This window comes from Thalassophryne amazonica, chromosome 21 (assembly GCF_902500255.1).
Source record: "Thalassophryne amazonica chromosome 21, fThaAma1.1, whole genome shotgun sequence".
Taxonomy (NCBI): Eukaryota; Metazoa; Chordata; class Actinopteri; order Batrachoidiformes; family Batrachoididae; genus Thalassophryne; species Thalassophryne amazonica.
The window spans coordinates 16,407,014-16,432,449 of record NC_047123.1 but is presented as its reverse complement, the minus strand read 5'-3'; the positions used below and the strand labels follow the sequence as shown (position 1 = coordinate 16,432,449).

The window sequence follows — 25,436 nt, the reverse complement described above, 5'->3', positions numbered from 1 at the left end:
TATTTTCTGCTTTACTTTTACCTTTCTTATTTCTGATTGTAAACCTTTATTACACTTATAAAACACAACTATAGCATATATATTTTGAAAGTACAGGTTGTCCTGAAAAAAAGAGACATAAAACGTGATTGTGGGATGAAGGGAGAGCTGTTAACAGCAATAATAAAACATTTATGCCAAGCGAGTGAACTATCCAAAAAATGCCCCTGGACCCCAGAGGGTTAAGCACTGACTCTGAAACATGATGGTAGATGCGTGAAATGACGTGGAATAAGTCTCTTTGCCAAAGGGTATTCCATGTGATGTCAATGACCCTGTGTGCTACGGCCTTGGTGGAGGTTTGTGCTCTCCGACTGCTTCTAGTTCTGCTTGGGTTTTGCTGCACTGATTCCGCTTGTATGTCACTTGGTGCTTGGTGATGGGCATGTTCCTCTGCCCTGGATCTTTCCTTCACACCTGTTCCTCATTCATGCTCATCACTTTCCTGTATTTAAACCTCACCTTGTCCAGCTGTTCCCCACCAGATCGTCATGCCTCACAGCCTTCGCTTCCAGCCTTATCTTCTGTGTTTTGCCTTGATTGCCTTGCCATGTTTTTGACCCTCTGCAGGTTTTTTGGACCGCACCCTTGCCTGATGATTATGATACTGTTGCTGTTTTTTGGACTGCCTTCTTATGTTCTGAACCCTGCAAGTACCCATATTAAAACCTTTTGAAAGTGACTCATCTGTGTCTGAGCCTTGCATTTGTGTCCTGCCATTTCAGGCCACTGACTTTGAGAATGTGGGTACGCACACATGTGCCAACTGTTAACAGGTTAAGATAGCAGTAGCACAGTACATCCGAATTGTGTCCCTTTTGCTCACTTGCTTACTTCTCATACATACTACAGTGATGACTGGATAATATGTAGTAACTGAAATTAAGTAGATACTATTTGGATGCAGGACAAAATTGGCACTTCAGACAAAAATGGTTAGTGAAATCTCTGTAATGGACAATCCAATTTTTTGCGGCTCCCACAGTAATGCTTCAGTCTTTGACAGTTTTCAGTTAGTGTCAATCGAGTAACAAAATGAAGGGCAGCACAGTAGCTTAGGAGTAATCACTGTGGCCTCATAGCAAGAAGGTTGTGGGATCGCATCCCACTTGGTCCTTTTTGTGTGGATTCAGATGTTCTGTACAGTTAAAGACACACACACGCATGCACACAAAAACGCAACATTAGATTCCAAAATATGTTCTACAATCTACCAGCAGTAATTCTGTTTGACGATGCCGATATTACTTTGTAACTGATCTCTTGTTCTTTTGAGATTAACTTTAACCATTAAAAGCCAGCCATTTTTCCACTGCAAAGTTGCAAAGTGATGTGATCTACTGCTATTTTTAAGAGCCTCAGAGGGATTTGAAAGTGACTGAAATGTAGACTCAGTAAAGCCCACAGACACAGCAGGCCTCCACATAATAAGCTACGGCACAGACAGACCACAGAATGATGATTGAAGAAAAGGACAACGAAGCATGAACAGGATTTCTAAAAGGCCAAACACCTCAGCGGATAGGCCACCTGGTAGAATGAAGTACAAAGCAAACAATGCTGCAATACATGCATTTTTTTAATGTACTACTTGAAAGAGGCATACAAAAGATATTTTTTAAATCCAACAACAAACATGACTTTCATATGGTACATCAGAAAATTAAAAATTAATCCCTCAATGGTTTTTGATTGTAAAAGCATTATTATATCTTTCATGAAAGTGTGCCTTCAGCAGTGTTTGTCTGTTAGATGATCTCCATGAAACCTGGTTATCAAGGTGAGATCTTCTGCATGTGAAGCAGGAGCACATTCCAGCAGCATTTTATCAAAAGCTCATTCATCAGACACTAATGAATCCAAAACTGACAGATAACATGAGAATACTTTCTACTGACGGGACACTAAACTCATTACTATGAACAGATGCGGTTCACCATGGCAACAGGCAGAGGTCACTGCAGCCTGACAGTGAGTGCACCCTGCGGCAGACAGCCAAAACCATGAATGCTAAAGGGTTACAAGGTTGTGATGTGGTAAAAACTTACCTCATCTAACGATCTCAAAAGCCCAAAACACAAAGTTGCTGAGCTCCAGCCTCTAATAAAGCCTTTGGACTTTGAGTTGAATCCACCAGTCGCAAACTTTCTGTGTCAAGTCTCAAAGGTAATCATTGTTTCGGTGGAGCTTCGTAAGATGAGGCTGTCGAAATGCAGAGGTCGCAACTTGGTGCATACGCTTCATACATGGCCCTGCTCTGTAAATGTCAACATCATCTGAATAATTTAGACAACTGCGGTAACCTGATGCGTTCAAGCTACAGGTACACAGCCTATGAGAGAGCGCCTAGCTCGCTATCATTCATCTGGATCTTAATACCCATCATTACCAGGGATTTCTGTAATAATCTGAACAACTGAATAGATGAAAGTGTTTTTTTATGCCTCAGTGGCTCCTCTTTTTTTCTGCCTACTGTATCTGAACTCATGACTCCAAACTACGCTTCAGTCTTACATTTTGCAGGTAATAACTCCTGGATTACAAGAAGAAAACAGCCATTGAACCGTTCAGTCTGCAAACAGCAAATTATGAACAGCCTGAGAGAAATGTCAGGTTGATGAAACATTTTTGTCTAATACAAACAAGAGAGACAATTGCTGTCAAATATCTATTGACATTGAAATATTTCAACCTCAAGGGAATATGGGCTCAAACGTCTTCATTTATGTCATTTGTGAATTTCTCCCTGTTGTGACTCACCCGTCTTTACTTTGATGTAGATTATAGAACATGATTGCTTCAAATGAATAAAGGTGACCTGCGAATGTCACTTACACATTGACGTCTGATACGACACAAAACCTGCCCACTGAATAAATCATGAAAGCATCGCTGCCTCGTTTTGCTCAAGCGTGCAAACACTCGATATGCCATGCATTATTGACGTGCCCATATTATGCTCTCTCGACTCTGTATGGACAAACTTTCTATGCATCAAACAAAATAAATGGTAAGTGCTTTGGGAAAATATTTGAACACCATGACTGCACAGTATTTTTGCTTTTAAGCTGATTTTCCAGAGCGGCCTCCTCGATTGTGCATCTTACCTCTTCTGGCACAGATGAGCTCGTGAACACCACAGTTCCTTCCCCCTCCTGGAAGAGAAACAAATTAAATGCTGAAAATCAGACTCACTGGACTATATGCACCGCGTGCTGCATGCTCTGTGCATGTTTTTGTGAACCGAGCAATTCATAAGTGCATGCACGAAGCATATTAGTCATCCGTGTGAAGAAATAGAAAGAAGTGTAGAATATTAAAGGTTCCTTGGAATAAAACGCCGCTAATTTAATCCATTACATAACATAGTTATTGCATTCCTCTCAGTCCCAATACTACGATAATAATAATACTATCATACTACTCGTACTTACAGACATTCACACATTATCATTCATCACAACACTGGAGTATTTTCTAAGTTGAGTATCTAATACTCAGAAGTATTGTAGGACTTATCCAATCTACTTAGAGTCAGGTCCATTAGTATTTCGACAGTGACACTAAACAACAAAGATTTTCTTATGTTGTAGATTTTCAGTTTTAACATAAGGGGCTACGCAAAAATATTGCATTAACCTGTGAATGAGGAAAGCCACCATATCACCCATAGCAACATTAAAAGATAGGCTCCTGTGGTTGACTCAAGTACAGAGTTGAACGGTTTTCTTGTATGAAATTATTTTCTGTTCTACATAGTCCAGCATGAAGCTGTATAACTGGTGCAGACAAAAGCTGCACTTTTCCCAGTTTCTCTAATCACAGCCACAGAAGTCTATACTTCTTCAGAATTGTAACAGGTGTCTTGGTGGATTCCCTCACTAGTCTTCTTGCATGGTCACTCGAATACTGAGAACTATTTCTTAATGATTAATGTAAATAAAGTCCGAGGCATATTCACTGCCTTAGAAATGCATTCATTCTCTTACTTGTCTAAAGGAAAATGGCTGCAAAAGTGACATTGTGAGATGGAAGACCTGATGAGGTGCTGCATGCTGCAGTCTTCATGTGATAGACCCACTTATGGCGTGGATGACCTCTGCCTGTGGTGCTGACGCTTGTGCAGCTACACCCATGAGCGCAAATGAAGGTCGACAACAGCAGTTGCAAAAATGGACTATGCTCTAAGACTGGATATGAAAACCCAGTGCCCCCCACCCCCCCAACAAACTGGTGCTGTCCTGGATGTCTGCGTGGACTTAATAATTCTCAAAAATTTGATGTTCCTCTGTATTGTTAAAAAATGATTTTATTAGTATGACCGAGGCGGTGGGTCACCCCTTTGAGCCTGGACTGCTTGAGGTTTCTTCCTCAAGATTATCGGCGGGAGTTTTTCCTTACCGCTGTCGCCTGTGTGCTTGCTCTTGGGGTTGGTGGGATTGGACCTTACTTGTGTGAAGTGCCTTGAGGCAGCTTTGCTGTGATTTGACACTATATAAATGAAATTACATGAAAATGAAATGAAAAGGGGGCAATACACGGTATTAAGAACAGGAGTATGTAAACTTTTGGTCAGGGTAATTTGTGTAGTTTCTGTGTCATTTTGATTTAAAAAGAGTAAACACAGTCATTTGACAATAAATGGCTTCACTCAATCACTAACCATGAGTGAAAAAAAAGTTTTTGTGTCATCATTCATATTCTCTGTAGATGTGGGACAACATGCACGTGGTTGATGTGACAGAGAACAGGGTGAGGTGGAAACGGATGATCTGCTGTGATGACCCCGAACGAAAGCAGCCAAAAGAAGTAGTAGAAGTGGTCGTATGAAAACAGGTATTCATAATGCTGCTAATGTTGTGTGTCGTCCTGGTACCTGCTCTCTCTCTCTCTCTTCCCAGGTGGCATTCCTTGTGGAGCTGATGAGCACACCTGTCTGCAATCAACCTGCCTCCATATAAACCCTGGTTCAACAGCTCATCGGCACCAGAAACTCAGTGTTCACAACCTGGTACCTGGCCTCTCTATTTCTGTATAGCGCCTTTTGTCTGCGTTCCGTCGCAGTGTTTTCTTGACTCTCAGTTTGGCTACCTGTATGTTTCTTGTTACCTGTTCTGGTTTGGGTTTGAGTAATTGTGGGCAGCCACCCTCATACTGTTTCTCCTCCTCCGCAGTGACACCACTGTCCAACAGCTCCACAGGGGGCCACCTGGACCATGGACCACTCACAACTCCTCACCTTGGATCTCCACCTGCACACCGGGTCTACTTGGGCTGCAACCTCCTGATTCTACCGCAACGCGGGCCGGGTCTCCACTCTGCAAACCTCCCAATCAGTACACACCACTTATGCAGCATTTGTCCTGGTAATCATCCTTGTACAATAAATCTAGTTTCCTTTATCCATGCAGCCTCCCTGCGTTGGAGTGCAATCCTGGTTTTTGGGTTTAATCCGTAACAGGTAATTTGATATGTACTGCAATTCTAACCCACCACAAAGCAGAAACGTTATCAAAATAATAAAGTTCCTGGGGGTAGAGGTGGGCAGATCGATCCTAATATCAATACCGACGCTGGTATTGATATTGAACAATCCTCGTGTAAAAAGATCTCAAACTTTTTTTCTCTTCTGCACCCACTGACTGCTGCGCACGCAGATTCATCAAAGTCTACTCTCTGTCTGTAAGAGCAGCACTGCGCTGTATCAGACAACACAGAGCAGCGCACCCTCCCCCCTCTGGTCTTTTGTTGTTGCGCCATCACGTGGCTCAGTGGCGCCAGCCAACAACCATGCAGGTAGGCTCAGCCTGGCCTGCCCACTCAGTGCTCTCCTCGAGTCAGCCCTCTACCTCAGGAGATTTTGTTTTAAGTTGTGTTGAGTGATATTTTTTTAAACAAAAATGTTGACTGTGATAATAAAGTATTTTGTTGTCACATAAAATGTTTGGCGAAATTCTATCCTTGGTCTTTTGGATCCTTTAGATCTATGAAGCTTAAATATGAAAAGTATCGATATCAGTGATACTGGGCTTGTATTTACTTATCGGATCAATACCAAAATTCCCGGAATCCACCTCTACCTGGGGGGGGGGGGGGATGCTGTAACTAGCTGATTTGCGAGGCTGAATATCACAATATTCAGCCGACGTGAATTCACGTCGGCAGTAATGACACCCGGTTACGCCAATCGGAGGTCACTAAAATTAACATTGAATGGGTGTGTAACTTTGCAAAAACAATGTCGGACTCTGTAGCTTTCTCTGGGCCCCTCCCCAATCGGACCGGGAGTGACATGTTTAGCCGCATGTTCTCCTTGAATTGCTGGCTGTCTGAGTGGTGTCCACAAAATGAGGTGGGCTTCATAGATAATTGGCAAAGCTTCTGGGGAAAACCTGGTCTTGTTAGGAGAGACGGCATCCATCCCACTTTGGATGGAGCAGCTCTCATTTCTAGAAATCTGGCCAATTTTCTTAAATCCTCCAAACCGTGACTATCCAGGGTTGGGACCAGGAAGCAGAGTTGTAGTCTTACACACCTCTCTGCAGCTTCTCTCCCCCTGCCATCCCCTCATTACCCCATCCCCGTAGAGACGGTGTCTGCTCCCAGACCACCAATAACCAGCAAAAATCTATTTTAAGCATAAAAATTCAAAAAGAAAAAATAATATAGCACCTTCAACTGCACCACAGACTAAAACAGTTAAATGTGGTCTATTAAACATTAGGTCTCTCTCTTCTAAGTCCCTGTTGGTAAATGATATAATAATTGATCAACATATTGATTTATTCTGCCTTACAGAAACCTGGTTACAGCAGGATGAATATGTTAGTTTAAATGAGTCAACACCCCCGAGTCACACTAACTGTCAGAATGCTCGTAGCACGGGCCGAGGCGGAGGATTAGCAGCAATCTTCCATTCCAGCTTATTAATTAATCAAAAACCCAGAGAGAGCTTTAATTCATTTGAAAACTTGACTCTTAGTCTTGTCCATCCAAATTGGAAGTCCCAAAAACCAGTTTTATTTGTTATTATCTATCGTCCACCTGGTCGTTACTGTGAGTTTCTCTGTGAATTTTCAGACCTTTTGTCTGACTTAGTGCTTAGCTCAGATAAGATAATTATAGTGGGCGATTTTAACATCCACACAGATGCTGAGAATGACAGCCTCAACACTGCATTTAATCTATTATTAGACTCTATTGGCTTTGCTCAAAATGTAAATGAGTCCACCCACCACTTTAATCATATCTTAGATCTTGTTCTGACTTATGGTATGGAAATAGAAGACTTAACAGTATTCCCTGAAAACTCCCTTCTGTCTGATCATTTCTTAATAACATTTACATTTACTCTGATGGACTACCCAGCAGTGGGGAATAAGTTTCATTACACTAGAGGTCTTTCAGAAAGCGCTGTAACTAGGTTTAAGGACATGATTCCTTCTTTATGTTCTCTAATGCCATATAACAACACAGAGCAGAGTAGCTACCTAAACTCTGTAAGTGAGATAGAGTATCTCGTCAATAGTTTTACATCCTCATTGAAGACAACTTTGGATGCTGTAGCTCCTCTGAAAAAGAGAGCTTTAAATCAGAAGTGCCTGACTCCGTGGTATAACTTACAAACTCGTAGCTTAAAGCAGATAACCCGTACGTTGGAGAGGAAATGGCTTCTCACTAATTTAGAAGATCTTCACTTAGCCTGGAAAAAGAGTCTGTTGCTCTATAAAAAAGCCCTCCGTAAAGCTAGGACATCTTTCTACTCATCACTAATTGAAGAAAATAAGAACAACCCCAGGTTTCTTTTCAGCACTGTAGCCAGGCTGACAAAGAGTCAGAGCTCTATTGAGCTGAGTATTCCATTAACTTTAACTAGTAATGACTTCATGACTTTCTTTGCTAACAAAATTTTAACTATTAGAGAAAAAATTACTCATAACCATCCCAAAGACGTATCGTTATCTTTGGCTGCTTTCAGTGATGCCGGTATTTGGTTAGACTCTTTCTCTCCGATTGTTCTGTCTGAGTTATTTTCATTAGTTACTTCATCCAAACCATCAACATGTTTATTAGACCCCATTCCTACCAGGCTGCTCAAGGAAGCCCTACCATTATTTAATGCTTCGATCTTAAATATGATTCATCTATCTTTGTTAGTTGGCTATGTACCACAGGCTTTTAAGGTGGCAGTAATTAAACCATTACTTAAAAAGCCATCACTTGACCCAGCTATCTTAGCTAATTATAGGCCAATCTCCAACCTTCCTTTTCTCTCAAAAATTCTTGAAAGGGTAGTTGTAAAACAGCTAACTGATCATCTGCAGAGGAATGGTCTATTTGAAGAGTTTCAGTCAGGTTTTAGAATTCATCATAGTACAGAAACAGCATTATTGAAGGTTACAAATGATCTTCTTATCTCTGTGCTTGTTCTGTTAGACCTCAGTGCTGCTTTTGATACTGTTGACCATAAAATTTTATTACAGAGATTAGAGCATGCCATAGGTATTAAAGGCACTGCGCTGCGGTGGTTTGAATCATATTTGTCTAATAGATTACAATTTGTTCATGTAAATGGGGAATCGTCTTCACAGACTAAAGTTAATTATGGAGTTCCACAAGGTTCTGTGCTAGGACCAATTTTATTCACTTTATACATGCTTCCCTTAGGCAGTATTATTAGACGGTATTGCTTAATTTTTCATTGTTACGCAGATGATACCCAGCTTTATCTATCCATGAAGCCAGAGGACACACACCAATTAGCTAAACTGCAGGATTGTCTTACAGACATAAAGACATGGATGACCTCTAATTTCCTGCTTTTAAACTCAGATAAAACTGAAGTTATTGTACTTGGCCCCACAAATCTTAGAAACATGGTGTCTAATCAGATCCTTACTCTGGATGGCATTACCCTGACCTCTAGTAATACTGTGAGAAATCTTGGAGTCATTTTTGATCAGGATATGTCATTCAAAGCGCATATTAAACAAATATGTAGGACTGCTTTTTTGCATTTACGCAATATCTCTAAAATTAGAAAGGTCTTGTCTCAGAGTGATGCTGAAAAACTAATTCATGCATTTATTTCCTCTAGGATGGACTATTGTAATTCATTATTATTAGGTTGTCCTAAAAAGCCTTCAGTTAATTCAAAATGCTGCAGCTAGAGTACTAACGGGGACTAGGAGAGAGCATATCTCACCCATATTGGCCTTTCTTCATTGGCTTCCTGTTAATTCTAGAATAGAAATTAAAATTCTTCTTCTTACTTATAAGGTTTTGAATAATCAGGTCCCATCTTATCTTAGGGACCTCGTAGTACCATATCACCCCAATAGAGCGCTTCGCTCTCAGACTGCAGGCTTACTTGTAGTTCCTAGGGTTTGTAAGAGTAGAATGGGAGGCAGAGCCTTCAGCTTTCAGGCTCCTCTCCTGTGGAATCAGCTCCCAATTCGGATCAGGGAGACAGACACCCTCTCTACTTTTAAGATTAGGCTTAAAACTTTCCTTTTTGCTAAAGCTTATAGTTAGGGCTGGATCAGGTGACCCTGAACCATCCCTTAGTTATGCTGCTATAGACTTAGACTGCTGGGGGGTTCCCACGATGCACTGTTTCTTTCTCTTTTTGCTCTGTATGCACCACTCTGCATTTAATCATTAGTGATCGATCTCTGCTCCCCTCCACAGCATGTCTTTTTCCTGGTTCTCTCCCTCAGCCCCAACCAGTCCCAGCAGAAGACTGCCCCTCCCTGAGCCTGGTTCTGCTGGAGGTTTCTTCCTGTTAAAAGGGAGTTTTTCCTTCCCACTGTAGCCAAGTGCTTGCTCACAGGGGGTCGTTTTGACCGTTGGGGTTTTACATAATTATTGTATGGCCTTGCCTTACAATATAAGGCGCCTTGGGGCAACTGTTTGTTGTGATTTGGCGCTATATAAAAAAAAAATTGATTGATTGATTGATTGAATATCACTAACGTTCCAGTTCAATTTATCACCATTCAACTTACATCACTTTTGCAATAATTTGTCTGTATGAGGCTTCACAGCAACTATCCAAAGAAAGCAAAACAGGTAAAGTCAAAATAACTTGACTAAGTAATACTTCATGTTAATCTGTACATTTTTGAGATTCATTCATATAATTCAGAAACATATAGTGACATCAAAAACTCACTCACTCACTCACTCACTCACTCACTCACTCACTCACTCACATTTTGTTGTCTGTTCTGTTGTTCCAGCAGAATTAATTAACCAAAAACTCAACTCAAATGTTTATTGTATTTTCTTAATGTCTGTTTTTGCTATGTGTAAGCGGATATTTTTGTTTATAATTTAATGTTGGCAATAAATGCCGGTCAGTATTTTCCAGAAGCTGTTTTTTTTTTTTTTTTTTTCATAGTGTGCACAGCAGTAAATATTTTCACATACTTACAAAAATGTCCTCACTGTTAGCAGTACGGGCTGACTACCAAAAATGTGATTAAGAAAAAAAAGATTGTAACAGGTTATATTTTTATATCCGCCTTCGGACGTGACTGGGACACTTTAATGAGCACAACCATCCGCATCGCGCGCCACTTCATCACCGCGTCACGCGACTGGCGCGCGCACATCCCGTGAAGGGATCAAAACATTCCCCGCATCAGCGCGTGCCCCCTTTTATCAAGCTCACTGGGGTATTCACGGCGCCATTTAACCGGACGAAAAAAAAACGCATGGAAAAATAGTGATAAAATAAAAAAACAACGTGGGTGAGTTAAAGCGTGTACATTCCAACGGCAAAGTTTCACAGGAGCCCCATAGGAGACGGAGCACTTACCGTCAATCGCCATGATGCTCCGTCCGGACGATACCAACTGCGGGGGGATGGGGGGCGGTGTTGGCAGGCCATCCGTTTGTTAGTGTCAGTGTGGGTGAAGAGAGATGTGTGTTATATGTGTGCAGGAACAAGTGGAATTTTCACGCAATAAACCTGCAACATTAAAGATTGCACTTAAAAATTGAAAAGGGACGATGTATACAGGAACAGGCTCCAGCGGTCCCCCCGCACCATTAAATAGATAAGCACCCAAGGGAATCTGTGGTGTGGAAAATTTCCATCAATGAGCTTAAATCCACCAAATTTGGGACATGAGTAGTAGAGGTGGGCGATACCGGGAATTTTGGCATTGATCCGATACCAAGTAAATACAGGCCCAGTATCGCCGATATCAATACCGATACCGATATTTTTTTCATATTTAAGCTTCATAGATCCAAAGGATCCAAAAGACCTAGGACAGACTTTCGCCAAACATTGTACGTGACAACGTAATACTTTATTATCACAATCAACATTTTTGAAAATCACTCAACATAACTTAAAACAAAATCTCCTGAGGTAGAGGGCTGACAAATCACAATACAAGGGTGCGCTGCTCCGTGTAGTGCTTCACCAGTTAATGGCAGAGTGGCAATTAAGAAACGTAGGGCGGAGTTTTAGGGGCCACATTGAATTTCTTTTTCTTTTTTTTTGGACTTCGAGAATAAAGTCGTAATATTACGAGAATAACGTCGTAATAGTCGGAATATTATATTATGACTTTATTCTCGTAAAATTACGACTTTATTCTCGTAAAATTACGACTTTATTCTCGTAATATTACGACTTTTTTCTCGTAAAATTACGACTTTATTCTCGTAATATTACAACTTTATTCTCGAAGTCTCAAAAAAATTCTATGTGGCCCTAAAATGCCATCGTTGTTTCAGAAATCACCAAAAAAAAAAAAAAAAAAAATTACAATCAAAAACAGATGGGAATTTAGACAAAGTGAAAATAAATTACATTCTTCAGAGCAGTGTACTTCTACATCAAAAACACAAAAATAAAAATTAAAAATAGAGTAATACAAACAGCTGTGCCAGCTGCTCGCTGATGGACTGACCAATGTAGTTTGAGTACACTTACAATTTTAAACTGCTGCTGAGACTACTTTACTGTCCTTATTTCAGAGTCACTTTGTGGTTTTCATCCCAGAGGCAGAGTTTATTTTACCACCTCCTCTTAGATTACTTTCCAAAAAACCTAGGATCCTCTTCCATGAGTCTTCTTGGGCGGTGGCGTGCGGTGCAGGGTAGCCTCCCCTCACAGCAAAAGAGTTTTTGGTTTGACACTCCACAGCAAGATTCTTACATTGGGCGTGGTGGCTCAAGTAGATGACCAGCCCCAGGGTACGTCACACGGCTGTACAGGTGTGATTTGCCTACAGCCTGAAGGGTCTCTTCAATCATATTTGCATTTTCTGTGGCACTACAACCAAGATCATCTTCACTCTCTATGTACATTAACGAGCAGTCAATGTTCTCTAACTTTAATATGCATTCAGGGGGAAAATTGACACACAAGGAGGTATCTTTGACAGAGACGTAGCCCCGATTGTCAAATTTCCAAAATCTTTGGTCACTTTCAAAGCTATCGGTCCTGCCATCTACATCTCTGAGCCTGACAGCACTTCTCACTGGTCCGTTGACACAAATTAAACAGGATGGTTTGAAACCAGATTTAATGGCAATCCACAGAGTGAGGTAGACCCCAAAGGAGAGACTGATGATCCCAACTCGCTCAGGACAGATCTACTGATGATTTTAAAGCAGCTGGAAAGCTGACTTGAAATAGGCATCACCAACGTTGATGCGGTCAGGTGGACCAGATAATCCTTCATACTTAACATAAGCAAGTGCAAAACTTACATAGCCCCTGGATGCTAAGAGGGTGGCTCGGTACTCCATAAGTCCTCCACCCATGACCCACAGGTCCAGCATGGCTGGGAATGGGCTTGGGCCAGAGGGTAAGAATACGTCCCTATGATTCCATTCTCTCGGGATCACTATTCTTTTTACACCTGGTACCACGTGCCAATGCTGAACATGGTGGCAGCCAGCTCGTTTACCTGACTCTCACTGGGTGTCATATGGCCGTCCATTAAGTGGGACATCCACGATGTACAGAGTCTCCATATTTTCTTTCCAAAGATTTAAACCTTCTTTTTTCCTCTGGGAACTGCTGCATTCCCCCAGAACATTCACATTGACTCACATCCAAATATAAACCACCAACTGAACGATCCCTGGTCAAGTTGATGGTGCCTTCTGCATCTGTATTATAGTGGATAAATGACTCCCATAGGTCACCACCAGCACGCACTGTCATGCACATGCCAGTGTGGGGGCAAGAATTTCCCTTCAATACAGATCGGATTGTCTATGAGGGCACAAACTGGACTGGCTCTCAACAGGGGAGCTGGTCTGTATGTTCCTTCAAACTGCACCCACCGCACGGTGCAAACATTTCATCGTCCTGAGCAATGGGATCATGATGACTTGGCTTCAAGTTCTTTGGAGAAACTTCTACATTTTCAAAGCTGCCATGAGCATTGTTCCGTGTCCATGGTTTCGAAGCGTGAAGGGATAAATGGTAAATGGACTGCGTTTATATAGCGCTATTCCATCTGCATCAGACGCTCAAAGCAAGTACACTTTACAATAATGCCTCACATTCACCCTGATGTGAGGGTGCTCATACAAGGCGCTCACTACACACCGGGAGCAATAGGGGATTAAAGACCTTGCCCAAGGGCCCATAGTGATTTTCCAGTCAGGCTGGGATTTGAACCAAGGATCTTCAGGTCTCAAGCCCAATGCCTTAAACCACTAGACCACCGCCTATATGATATTATATATATTTAAAAAAAAATCTGTCTCTGATATTTGAGGGGGGAAAAAAAGCCCATTGAAAGTTTGCCAAATTTCCGCATCAAACTTCAGAGTTGTGGTTGTTAATTAGCGCTGACCCTTTATGACGCTGAGCGTTCGCAAAGAAAACAAGTTGATTTTGATGGTCTCTGAATCGGTGGCTACAGTTTGTGTTGTTTGACTCTGAAGCGGACGGCAGAGCTGAAACTTATTTGAAAGGCTCAAACGCGACTTTTGCGCTTCATTTATCTGACGGGTTTGCAATATTTTTCACCAAGAAATTAATAAGGTAAGTGCCAAACGTCGTTTTGCTACAGCTAGCTTAGACATATTAACATTTAGCTGGAATAACACTGAAGGCTGGTGTGTTTGTTGGAGCCTTTATGTATCTATTTGAATTATATCATATTTAAATTTGACAGATATCGTGCTTTCTGTGTTATTAGTGTTAAAAAATGTCCTGATTTTATAACAGTGAAGCTGGAAATTGCAGTGACGTCATTGTAATTTTTCTAACCATAACTCAGAGGTCAATGATCCTCCGATTTGGGTCGTGTTCATATCTTTTAATTTACAAAATGACCATAACATGTAATAAAAAAACAGAAAAACTGCATTCTGATAAAAAATTATTTTTATTGGTTCAGTGTTCTGTTGAGTGGCACATTTTTTACTAGTTTCCTCTGAGTCACTGTGATTTTGTATTTGTTACTTTCTGTATTGGTTTTGAAGGTGAAGAAATCTTAACAGATTCACTCTTGTTGAACTTAACAGTGGAGAACACAGTAACTCAAAATCAAACTGCAGGAAGTTATCAAGGAGAATGAAAGGTAAGAAAAAATGTTCTGATTTTAACTATTCCAAAGTGATTGAACAGCTGTTGTCGGTACAAACATTACTGAGAGTGCTACGTGCAACTCTCACTAAGAACTGGTTATGTGTGCATGTGTAGATCCATTTAAGATTCTGAAAATTTCAAATTTTGTTATACGGAAGCATATTGCATTCACGTCGTACAAGATCTTTTCTCTCGTAATTATGAGATCAGGATCTCTAAAATTAATGAGATCTTTCCTCGGAATTATGACAATTTCTTGATGATTTTACCCACCAAGGCTGTATTCAGAGCTCCACCAGTGGTGTGGAGCATCAGACCAAGAACCTGCCCAGATCAGGATCCGAGGTGACAACGTCATTATCAAAAACCCTCAGAGAACAGCTGAGGCTGTCAGAACAGGTGTGTATTCAGTGTGGTTTAGATCTTTGAGTCCACGTCAGATTAAGGGTTTGTCCTCTTCAGCAAACTATTTTCAGTATTTTAATTTTATTGACCAGTCACTGCATTACGATGGCGTTTTAGGGCCACATAGTTTTTTTTTTTTTTTTTTTTAGACTTCGAGAATAAAGTCATAATATTACGAGAAAAAAGTTGTAATATTACGAAATACACTAACGTCTATAAACCCAGAGAATATATTCACGAGAGTTTTAGGCACTAGAGTTTAATGCTGTTATCTCTGGACCCTGAACAAGCAATGTCTGAAATGCTTTGTCCTGTCGTGAACGTCTGAGATTACCTTATGCTACCCATAATGCATTGCTGCCTGGCACAGCATGTGCTCACAAAACCTTAAAAATTAGCACATTACTTTAAAACGAAAACATATATCTGATATTATCAAATCAATTTTATTTATATAGCGCCAAATCACAACAAACAGTTGCCCCAAGGCGCTTTATATTGTAAGGCAAAGCCACACAATAATTACGGAAAAACCCCAACGGTCAAAACAACCCCCTGTGAGCAAGCACTTGGCGACAGTGGGAAGGAAAAACTCCCTTTTAACAGGAAGAAACCTCCAGCAGAACCAGGCTCAGGGAGGGGCAGTCTTCTGCTGGGACTGGTTGGGGCTGAGGGAGAGAACCAGGAAAAAGACATGCTGTGGAGGGGAGCAGAGATCAATCACTAATGATTAAATGCAGAGTGGTGCATACAGAGCAAAAAGAGAAAGAAACACTCAGTGCATCATGGGCTCTATTGGGGTGATATGGTACTATGAGGTCCCTAAGATAAGATGGGACCTGATTATTCAAAACCTTATAAGTAAGAAGAAGAATTTTAAATTCTATTCTAGAATTAACAGGAAGCCAATGAAGAGAGTCCAATATGGGTGAAATATGCTCTCTCCTTCTAGTCCTTGTCAGTACTCTAGCTGCAGCATTTTGAATTAACTGAAGGCTTTTCAGGGAAGTTTTAGGACAACCTGATAATAATGAATTACAATAGTCCAGCCTAGAGGAAATAAATGCATGAATTAGTTTTTCAGCATCACTCTGAGACAAGACCTTTCTAATTTTAGAGATATTGCGCAAATGCAAAAAAGCAGTCCTACATATTTGTTTAATATGCGCATTGAATGACATATCCTGATCAAAAATGACTCCAAGATTTCTCACAGTATTACTAGAGGTCAGGGTAATGCCATCCAGAATAAGGATCTGGTTAGACACCATGTTTATAAGATTTGTGGGGCCAAGTACAATAACTTCAGTTTTATCTGAATTTAAAAGCAGGAAATTAGAGGTCATCCATGTCTTTATGTCTGTAAGACAATCCTGCAGTTTAGCTAATTGGTGTGTGTCCTCTGGCTTCATGGATAGCTAAAGCTGGGTATCATCTTGCGTAACAATGAAAATTTAAGCAATGCTGTCTAATAATACTGCCTAAGGGAAGCATGTATAAAGTGAATAAAATTGGTCCTAGCACAGAATCGTGTGGAACAATGAATGAAGTCGTAATTTTAAGACTTCGAGAATAAAGTCGTAATTTTACGAGAAAAAAGTCATAATATCATGAGAATAAAGTCGTACTTTTATATAATAATAATATATAATAATAATAATAATAATATATAATTTATATTTATTTTATATTATAATATTTCAACTTTTTTCATGTAATATTACAACTTCTTTCTCGTAAAATTACGACTTTATTCTCCTAATATTACGACTTTTTTTCTCACTTCATTCTTGTAATTTTATGACTTTATTCTCATAGTCCAAAAAAAAAAAAACCTCAGTGTGGCCCTAAAACTCTGTCATACTGCATTAACCAGTTCTACTATTTGTAAAGCATTTCAGAATTCCTTTTTTTTTTTTTGCAATAATGTTTCATCTAAAGTGAGTTATCTTCAATTCATGTGACTATAACACCTAAATAAGACGGTTTCAGTGTTATTAGGCTATTGTTACATTTGTTCCACCCCTGAGATTCTAGTCGCTGTCTTTCTGGAAGGATTTCCAGCTCTTCCTGCTCCTGTACATTTAAGGTTTGATGTGTATTTGTTTAGGAGCGTGAACAGGCCATGGACCTTTGGCAGATGGCAACGATGGAGCTGAACTGTCTCCAGCTTGAACACCAGAGGGTCATGACTGATGTGCAGGAACAAGATGCTCATCAGCAGCAGCTCCAGGTATTTCCACGTCAACGTCCACGCACACAATACTCACCACTAGATGGAGACATTGGAATAGGCATGAGGCACAGAGTCCTATATGAGTACTAGAGTCTTCATGAAGAGTGGCATGACACCTCTTAACCAGGCAAAATATTGACGAAGTGCCCAGATGTAAATGTTTCAGGTGCATTTTAAATGCAGATACGTTATATATTTCAATGAAGAACACACACGGGAAAAGCTGTTGTGTTCAGCGCAGCACGACTCATCAATCCATTACAATATATATTATAAATAATTAACTTTGACAGGATTCCAAATAAGTTCTCCACCACGCGATGCGAATGAGACACCTGCAGCTGCAAACGATTTCTGATTCTATAAGTGAATGGTTTCATCCGCCAATAGTTTTGAAAGCAATGCGTCATCAGCTACAAAATTATTATTTTATTTTATTTTAGTATTGAAAGTTTAAACAGATCCGATACGTTCCAGCTTTCAAATTCTGCAGACATGAAGGCACAATATTACACAATCTAGATGGGCACACAGACTGCATTAATTAAATCCATTTTTGTATAGTACTGAATAAATTCAGCTTTGAATAAAATTCCAGGTGGTTACTAAATCCTCAGATTTGGCACACAGGCATGATTTACATCAGGTTATTGCCAAAAAAGTCACGGAAAAAGTAACAAAAATAACCAAAACTGCTTACTTATGGAAGGAAATTTGTCACCCTTCTTTCTCCATTTGTGGCATTGCGAACATGTGCAGCTTTCCAGCATTTTGCACCTGTTTCATGACGAGATTCTTTGAGCGTCAATGCGCGCTTGCCCACCGAGTTGCCCTGATCCAAATTGGCAACCACGCCCCCTTGCCAGGACACATCTCAGTGAGAGCCAGTGGTGGGCACACTTCCGATAATCCGATAACAGATAATTATCTAAGATAATGTTTTCATTATCAGATTATCTTTTTAGATAAATTTAAAAACCATCATCGGACAAATTATCTTCCGATGAATTACCGTCCGATAACTTTTAGATCGATAACGTACTAAACTAAGCTGAACAGTGAAAAACATTTTCAAAACTGTTAAAACTGTTGAGACCTACCTGTTAAAAGTTTCCTAATAGGCATGTTGTTCTACCCTCTGCAAACAGAAACCACTCTATAATCTGTAAGCAAAGAACTGGTGACCAAAAAAAAAGTCATTTCCTTTAACACCATACTAATATAATCGCAATGTCACCAAGTCATCCAGAGGCATACATGTTTAACTTATGGTTCAAATTTTAACTACTCATTTTAGACAAGTTATTTAAAATTATTGTCATGTCTGAAGTTTATAAAGTGAAATCATTTTTGATCAGGATATGTCATTCAATGCGCATATTAAACAAATATGTAGGACTGCTTTTTTGCATTTGCGCAATATCTCTAAAATTAGAAAGGTCTTGTCTGAGTGATGCTGAAAAACTAATTCATGCATTTATTTCTTCTAGGCTGGACTATTGCAATTCATTATTATCAGGTTGTCCTAAAAGTTCCCTGAAAAGCCTTCAGTTAATTCAAAATGCTGCAGCTAGAGTACTGACAGGGACTAGAAGGAGAGAGCATATCTCACCCATATTGGCCTCTCTTCATTGGCATCCTGTTAATTCTAGAATAGAATTTAAAATTCTTCTTCTTACTTCTAAGGTTTTGAATAATCAGGTCCCATCTTATCTTAGGGACCTCTTAGTACCATATCACCCCAATAGAGCGCTTCGCTCTCAGACTGCAGGCTTACTTGTAGTTCCTAGGGTTTGTAAGAGTAGAATGGGAGGCAAGAGCCTTCAGCTTTCAGGCTCCTCTCCTGTGGAACCAGCTCCCAATTTGGATCAGGGAGACAGACACCCTCTCTACTTTTAAGATTAGGCTTAAAACTTTCCTTTTTGCTAAAGCTTATAGTTAGGGCTGGATCAGGTGACCCTGAACCATCCCTTAGTTATGCTGCTATAGACTTAGACTGCTGGGGGGTTCCCATGATGCACTGAGTGTTTCTTTCTCTTTTTGCTTTGTATGCACCACTCTGCATTTAATCATTAGTGATTGATCTCTGCTTCCCTCCACAGCATGTCTTTTTCCTGGTTCTCTCCCTCAGCCCCAACCAGTCCCAGCAGAAGACTGCCCCTCCCTGAGCCTGGTTCTGCTGGAGGATTCTTCCTGTTAAAAGGGAGTTTTTCCTTCCCACTGTCGCCAAGTGCTTGCTCACAGGGGGTCATTTTGACCGTTGGGGTTTTTCTATAATTATTGTGTGGCTTTGCCTTACAATATAAAGCGCCTTGGGGCAACTGTTTGTTGTGATTTGGCGCTATATAAATAAAATTGATTTGATTTGAAAATATCAGATATATGTTTTCGTTTTAAAGTAATGTGCTAATTCTTAAGGTTTTGTGAGCACATGCTGTGCCAGGCAGCAATGCATTATGGGTAGCATAAGGTAATCTCAGACGTTCACGACAGGACAAATGCATTTCAGACACTCTGTTCAGGGTCCACAGATAACAGCATTAAACTAGTGCCTAAAACTCTCGTGAATATATTCTATGGGTTTATAGACGTTAGTGTATTTGCGTTTGTTAAATTCCACACGGATTATCTGGAATTTTGACATTTTTTCAAGGCCGCTACTGCCATCTACTGGCCAGGAGTGTTCATGGCAGTATTAAACGTCTGGGTACCTGGCTGTTCTCAGTGTTGGTATTGTCCATTGTCCAGGCGCTTTTTGTGTGCATATATTTGTTAACTTTGTATTCTAAAACTACGGTTAGAAGTATACTCAACAAAAATATAAACGCAACACTTTTGGTTTTGCTCCCATTTTGTATGAGATGAACTCAAAGATCTAAAACTTTTTCCACATACACAATATCACCATTTCCCTCAAATATTGTTCACAAACCAGTCTAAATCTGTGATAGTGAGCACTTCTCCTTTGCTGAGATAATCCATCCCACCTCACAGGTGTGCCATATCAAGATGCTGATTAGACACCATGATTAGTGCACAGGTGTGCCTTAGACTGCCCACAATAAAAGGCCACTCTGAAAGGTGCAATTTTGTTTAATTGGGGGGGGATACCAGGCAGTATCTGGTGTGACCACCATTTGCCTCATGCAGTGCAACACATCTCCTTGGCATCATCCGTGAAGAGAACACCTCTCCAATGTGCCAAACGCCAGCGAATGTGAGCATTTGCCCACTCAAGTCGGTTACGATGACGAACTGGAGTCAGGTCGAGACCCCGATGAGGACGACGAGCATGCAGATGAGCTTCCCTGAGACGGTTTCTGACAGTTTGTGCAGAAATTCTTTGGTTATGCAAACCGATTGTTTCAGCAGCTGTCCGAGTGGCTGGTCTCAGACGTCTTGGAGGTGAACATGCTGGATGTGGAGGTCCTGGGCTGGTGTGGTTACATGTGGTCTGCGGTTGTGAGGCTGGTTGGATGTACTGCCAATTCTCTGAAACACTTTGGAGACGGCTTATGGTAGAGACATGAACATTCAATACACGATCAACAGCTCTGGTTGACATTCCTGCTGTCAGCATGCCAACTGCACGCTCCCTCAAATCTTGCGACATCTGTGGCATTGTGCTGTGTGATAAAACTGCACCTTTCAGAGTGGCCTTTTATTGTGGGCAGTCTAAGGCACACCTGTGCACTAATCATGGTGTCTAATCAGCATCTTGATATGGCACACCTGTGAGGTGGGATGGATTATCTCAGCAAAGGAGAAGTGCTCACTATCACAGATTTAGACTGGTTTGTGAACAATATTTGAGAGAAATGGTGATATTGTGTATGTGGAAAAAGATTTAGATCTTTGAGTTCATCTCATACAAAATGGGAGCAAAACCAAAAGTGTTGCGACTCTTTATCGGTCCACACAAACGAGGTTGGCGCCATGTTTTTAGTTTTTGTGGAAGTGACGACAAGAGAATAAGGCTCCTGATTGGATAGAATTTTAATCAGTACTGCCACCCAAAGGTTTGGCAGACTAATTACAACACATTTATACAGTTCGATGTGGATGGATTTTTTTTTTTTAAACGACGTAGTGTGGATGAAGTTTTTCCCCAAACTGAAAGGGTAAGATATTCGGTTTTACAAATACCTGACAACGTGTGTACATGGCCTTATGTCTGTGAAAGGCACTATATAAATTTACTTACTTACTTACTAATATTGAGTGCACGCTTTACAACATCATAAAAGTTTTAAAACATGCAATTGTGATGACACTTCCAGGGCTCCGTAAAAATGCCTGTTTTTACAAATAAAAATGGAATATTTTACAAAAGCACATTTATCTTTAAACCAACACACGACACACATCACATTAACGTGTTGGTTTACATAATGGATTACTGAACCAATCACTGTTTAGCACTTTTACCCAGAATGCTTTGCGGTCTGTGTTTGTTACAAAACCTCAGAATTAGTGCCTTATTCAACATTAAAAGATATATGTTATATTTTAACTTTGTACAAATGACAGAATTGACATTAATGGAGTTATTCTATCAGTATTTTCAAAAAACCATAAGTTAGTATGACTTTATTTTTCAAGACCTCCGCCTGACCGGAGTGTTGAAATTGATAGGGAGTAGGCCTATGACTGTGCTGTTTCCTGCAGGGGGCAGCATGGTCAAACATTCTTGGTTATTCTTTAGGTCTTTTACCACTTTTGATGCTTTCAAAAGCGGTCGTGTTAAAAATCAATTTCAGCTCTTTAATAACTGCAAATGTCCCATAGACAACACTGGAATTTATCAGTTATCGATTATCTGTAACTTCCAATACATTTTTGGGTGGTTTATCTTTATCAAATAACTTTTCAGTTATCTCATTATCTGTTATCGAAGTTAATTTTTTGGCTATCTGTGCCCACCACTGGTGAGAGCGCAGACTGTAGTTCTTAAAATGGGGCTCTGTGGAATGAGGTCAAATCTGGGAGTTTATCTCCAGTTAAATTGTGACATCATCATGAAGTTTCAAGCAGCGACCCTCAGCTGAATGACTTTTCTCCTTCACAGCGTCAGCTGGCTCAGAGTCACAAGCAAACGCACCACTTCCAAGTGGCCTATCAGAAGCTGAAATCAGTAAGTGATGGTTAATTAGTGTGTTGATTATTGATTTTTATATAATGGCTGAGTGGGTCCTTGTCATTTGATTGGTGCTTTGTATATCACATGACATGGATTAATTCGTCATATTTGTGTTGCATTGCATTTAGAGTGCAGTTTGGTTCCATACGTTTGGTACCATTGCACTGTGCGCACACACACACACACACACACACACACACACACACACAAAATCCACCGCATGAAGAGCTGTTCAGATGAAAAGCTGACGTGTTTTTGGCTGGACTGAGGAACTACAAAAACTTTTGTTTTTTTCTTTTTTTTTTTTGGTAGTACACAAGCACCGACCTGCCTTCGTGTGTGTGTGTGCGAGCGCAGGGGACAACGACTCCACCGAGACATGATTTGATTGAACTAACTGACGCTGCTAATTCTTGTAACACACACACACACACACACAAAATCCACTCCGCCGTAAGCCGTCTGGATGCATGAAGAGCTGTTCAGATGAAAAGCTGATGTGATTTTTGGCTGGGCTGAGGAACTACAAAAAGTCTTTTTTTAATGAAAGTCTGAAGTCAGTGCACAGCATCACTGGACTACACGTCACAATTTGGACTTTAGCAGCAGTGGAACACCAAAATGTAAGTCCCTTTTCTGTTTATAAATGAATAAAATATCAAATGTCAAGGATCTACAGTATTTTAGCCGTTATATAAAACAAATAATGAATGTTTTTACATTCTTTCAATGGTACGAATATTTCATGCGGTGAAAGCTGGCACATACCATTGAACAGTATGTGCCAGCTTTCACCGCATGAAATATTCGTACCATTGAACTCATAAACATTCATTATTTGTATAATAATTAACTATGAAATTGAAATATTGCGCACATCTTCCAAATGAGTTGTGCATTAATAATGAACCCTGTAAAACAGGATAGTTGTGTGTGTAGTACTTGACGTGCACACACAGCACACATACTGTGCTGTCATACAAACGGCGTTCTTGTCTCTCTCATCACCTTCAGACTCACCAGGAGCTCCTGAACACGGTGACTGAGCAGAACCTCGAGGTGAACGAGCTCTACGATCAGTGCAGGTAACTAAATACCTCATAGATTCAACATTGCTGCTATCAGACGAGATTTAATCTGTAGCTGTTTCATGCATTCAGCAATATTTTATCAGCTGTTGTTCACACCAGCGATGGGACTGAAAGGTTTCTGGATTTGGACTCTGTTTTTCTGTCTTTCTCTCCAAACATCAGTTCATATGACACTTTTCGCTTGTCTGTTTTCTGGTGTAGACAGTCCCACGATGAGCTGAAAACAGCTCAAGATGAGCTCAGCACAGCAAACGCCAAAGTGGACGAGAGGCCCAAGCGTCTGCAGAGCATGCAGGAACAGCTGCACAAACAAGTCTGTGTAGAAATACAGTGAAACGCTTAAATAGGAACATTTGTTTTTTCCTGCTTCTCCTGCATCATTCTATCTATTTTATGTCAGTAAGTTTGCAGTTTGGTCTTTCTGATCACTTAATAGCATTTAGCATCAACTGTGGAATGTTATCTTCTGAATTAAGTTGACAGTTTCTTCTGGCTTGTTTCTGGGAAGGCTCTCAGTTGTCCAGGTGGTTTCCCTAATAGAGAAGCTTGAATCTTCGACTGGACTGGGTTGCTTGACGTGAGGACGTTTTGCTTCATATTGCAGAAGCTTCCTCAGCTAAAATTCTTGCTCTGGTAGTCTGACTTCTGCCTTGACTCTTGTAGAGAAGAACAAACAGAAGCCACAAAAGCTGGAGTTTTAAACCTAACCAGACCCCTCCTACCGAGAGGCAGACTGCTATAGGCTAGTGACTAAACAACTGCTTTATTTAGCATCTAGTGTAAGTTTCATTACACTAGAAGTCTTTCAGAAAGCGCTGTAACTAGGTTTAAGGATATGATTCCTTCTTTATGTTCTCTAATGCCATATACCAACACAGTGCAGAGTAGCTACCTAAACTCTGTAAGTGAGATAGAGTATCAATCAACTCAATCAACTTTTTTCTTATATAGCGCCAAATCACAACAAACAGTTGCCCCAAGGCGCTCCATATTGTAAGGCAAGGCCATACAATAATTATGAAAAACCCCAACGGTCAAAACGACCCCCTATGAGCAAGCACTTGGCAACAGTGGGAAGGAAAACTCCCTTTTAACAGGAAGAAACCTCCAGCAGAACCAGGCTCAGGGGGGGGGCAGTCTTCTGCTGAGACTGGTTGGGGCTGAGGGAAAAAAACAGGAAAAAGACATGCCGTGAAGGGGGGCAGAGATCGATCACTAATGATTAAATGCAGAGTGGTGCATACGGAGCAAAAAGAAAGAAACAGTGCATCATGGGAACCCCCCACAATCTACGTCTAAAGCAGCATAACCAAGGGATGGTCCAGGGTCACCCGATCCAGCCCTAACTATAAGCCTTAGCGAAAAGGAAAGTTTTAAGCCTAATCTTAAAAGTAGAGAGGGTATCTGTCTCCCTGATCTGAATTGGGAGCTGGTTCCACAGGAGAGGAGCCTGAAAGCTGAAGGCTCTGCCTCCCATTCTACTCTTACAAACCCTAGGAACTACAAGTAAGCCCGCAGTCTGAGAGCGAAGCGCTCTAATGGGGTAATATGGTACTACGAGGTCCCTAAGATAAGATGGGACCTGATTATTCAAAACCTTATAAGTAAGAAGAAGAATTTTAAATTCTATTCTAGAATTAACAGGAAGCCAATGAAGAGAGGCCAACACGGGTGAGATATGCTCTCTCCTGCTAGTCCCCGTCAGTACTCTAGCTGCAGCATTCTGAACCAACTGAAGGCTTTTTAGGGAACTTTTAGGACAACCTGATAATAATGAATTACAATAGTCCAGCCTAGAGGAAATAAATGCATGAATTAGTTTTTCAGCATCACTCTGAGACAAGACCTTTCTGATTTTAGAGATATTGCGTAAATGCAAAAAGGCAGTCCTACATATTTGTTTAATATGCGCTTTGAATGACATATCCTGATCAAAATGACTCCAAGATT

The 25,436-nt window shown here is 40.6% G+C and overlaps 1 protein-coding gene and 1 pseudogene across 1 annotated transcript in view; both read right to left on the bottom strand.

The window, feature by feature from the left end:
• syt14b (synaptotagmin XIVb) overlaps positions 1-10,976 on the bottom strand; it is a 44,453-nt gene extending 33,477 nt beyond the window's left edge. The window contains exons 1-2 of the mRNA XM_034162045.1: positions 10,862-10,976; positions 3,147-3,194 (exon numbers count right to left, since the gene is read on the bottom strand). Of these exons, the coding sequence (XP_034017936.1) occupies positions 3,147-3,194; positions 10,862-10,874 (61 nt within the window). The 5' untranslated portion in view covers positions 10,875-10,976. The remainder of the gene's footprint in view (positions 1-3,146; positions 3,195-10,861) is intronic.
• Positions 10,977-11,953: 977 nt separating this feature from the next.
• On the bottom strand, positions 11,954-13,377 carry LOC117503566 (annotated as a pseudogene).
• Between the last annotated feature and the right edge of the window lie 12,059 nt (positions 13,378-25,436).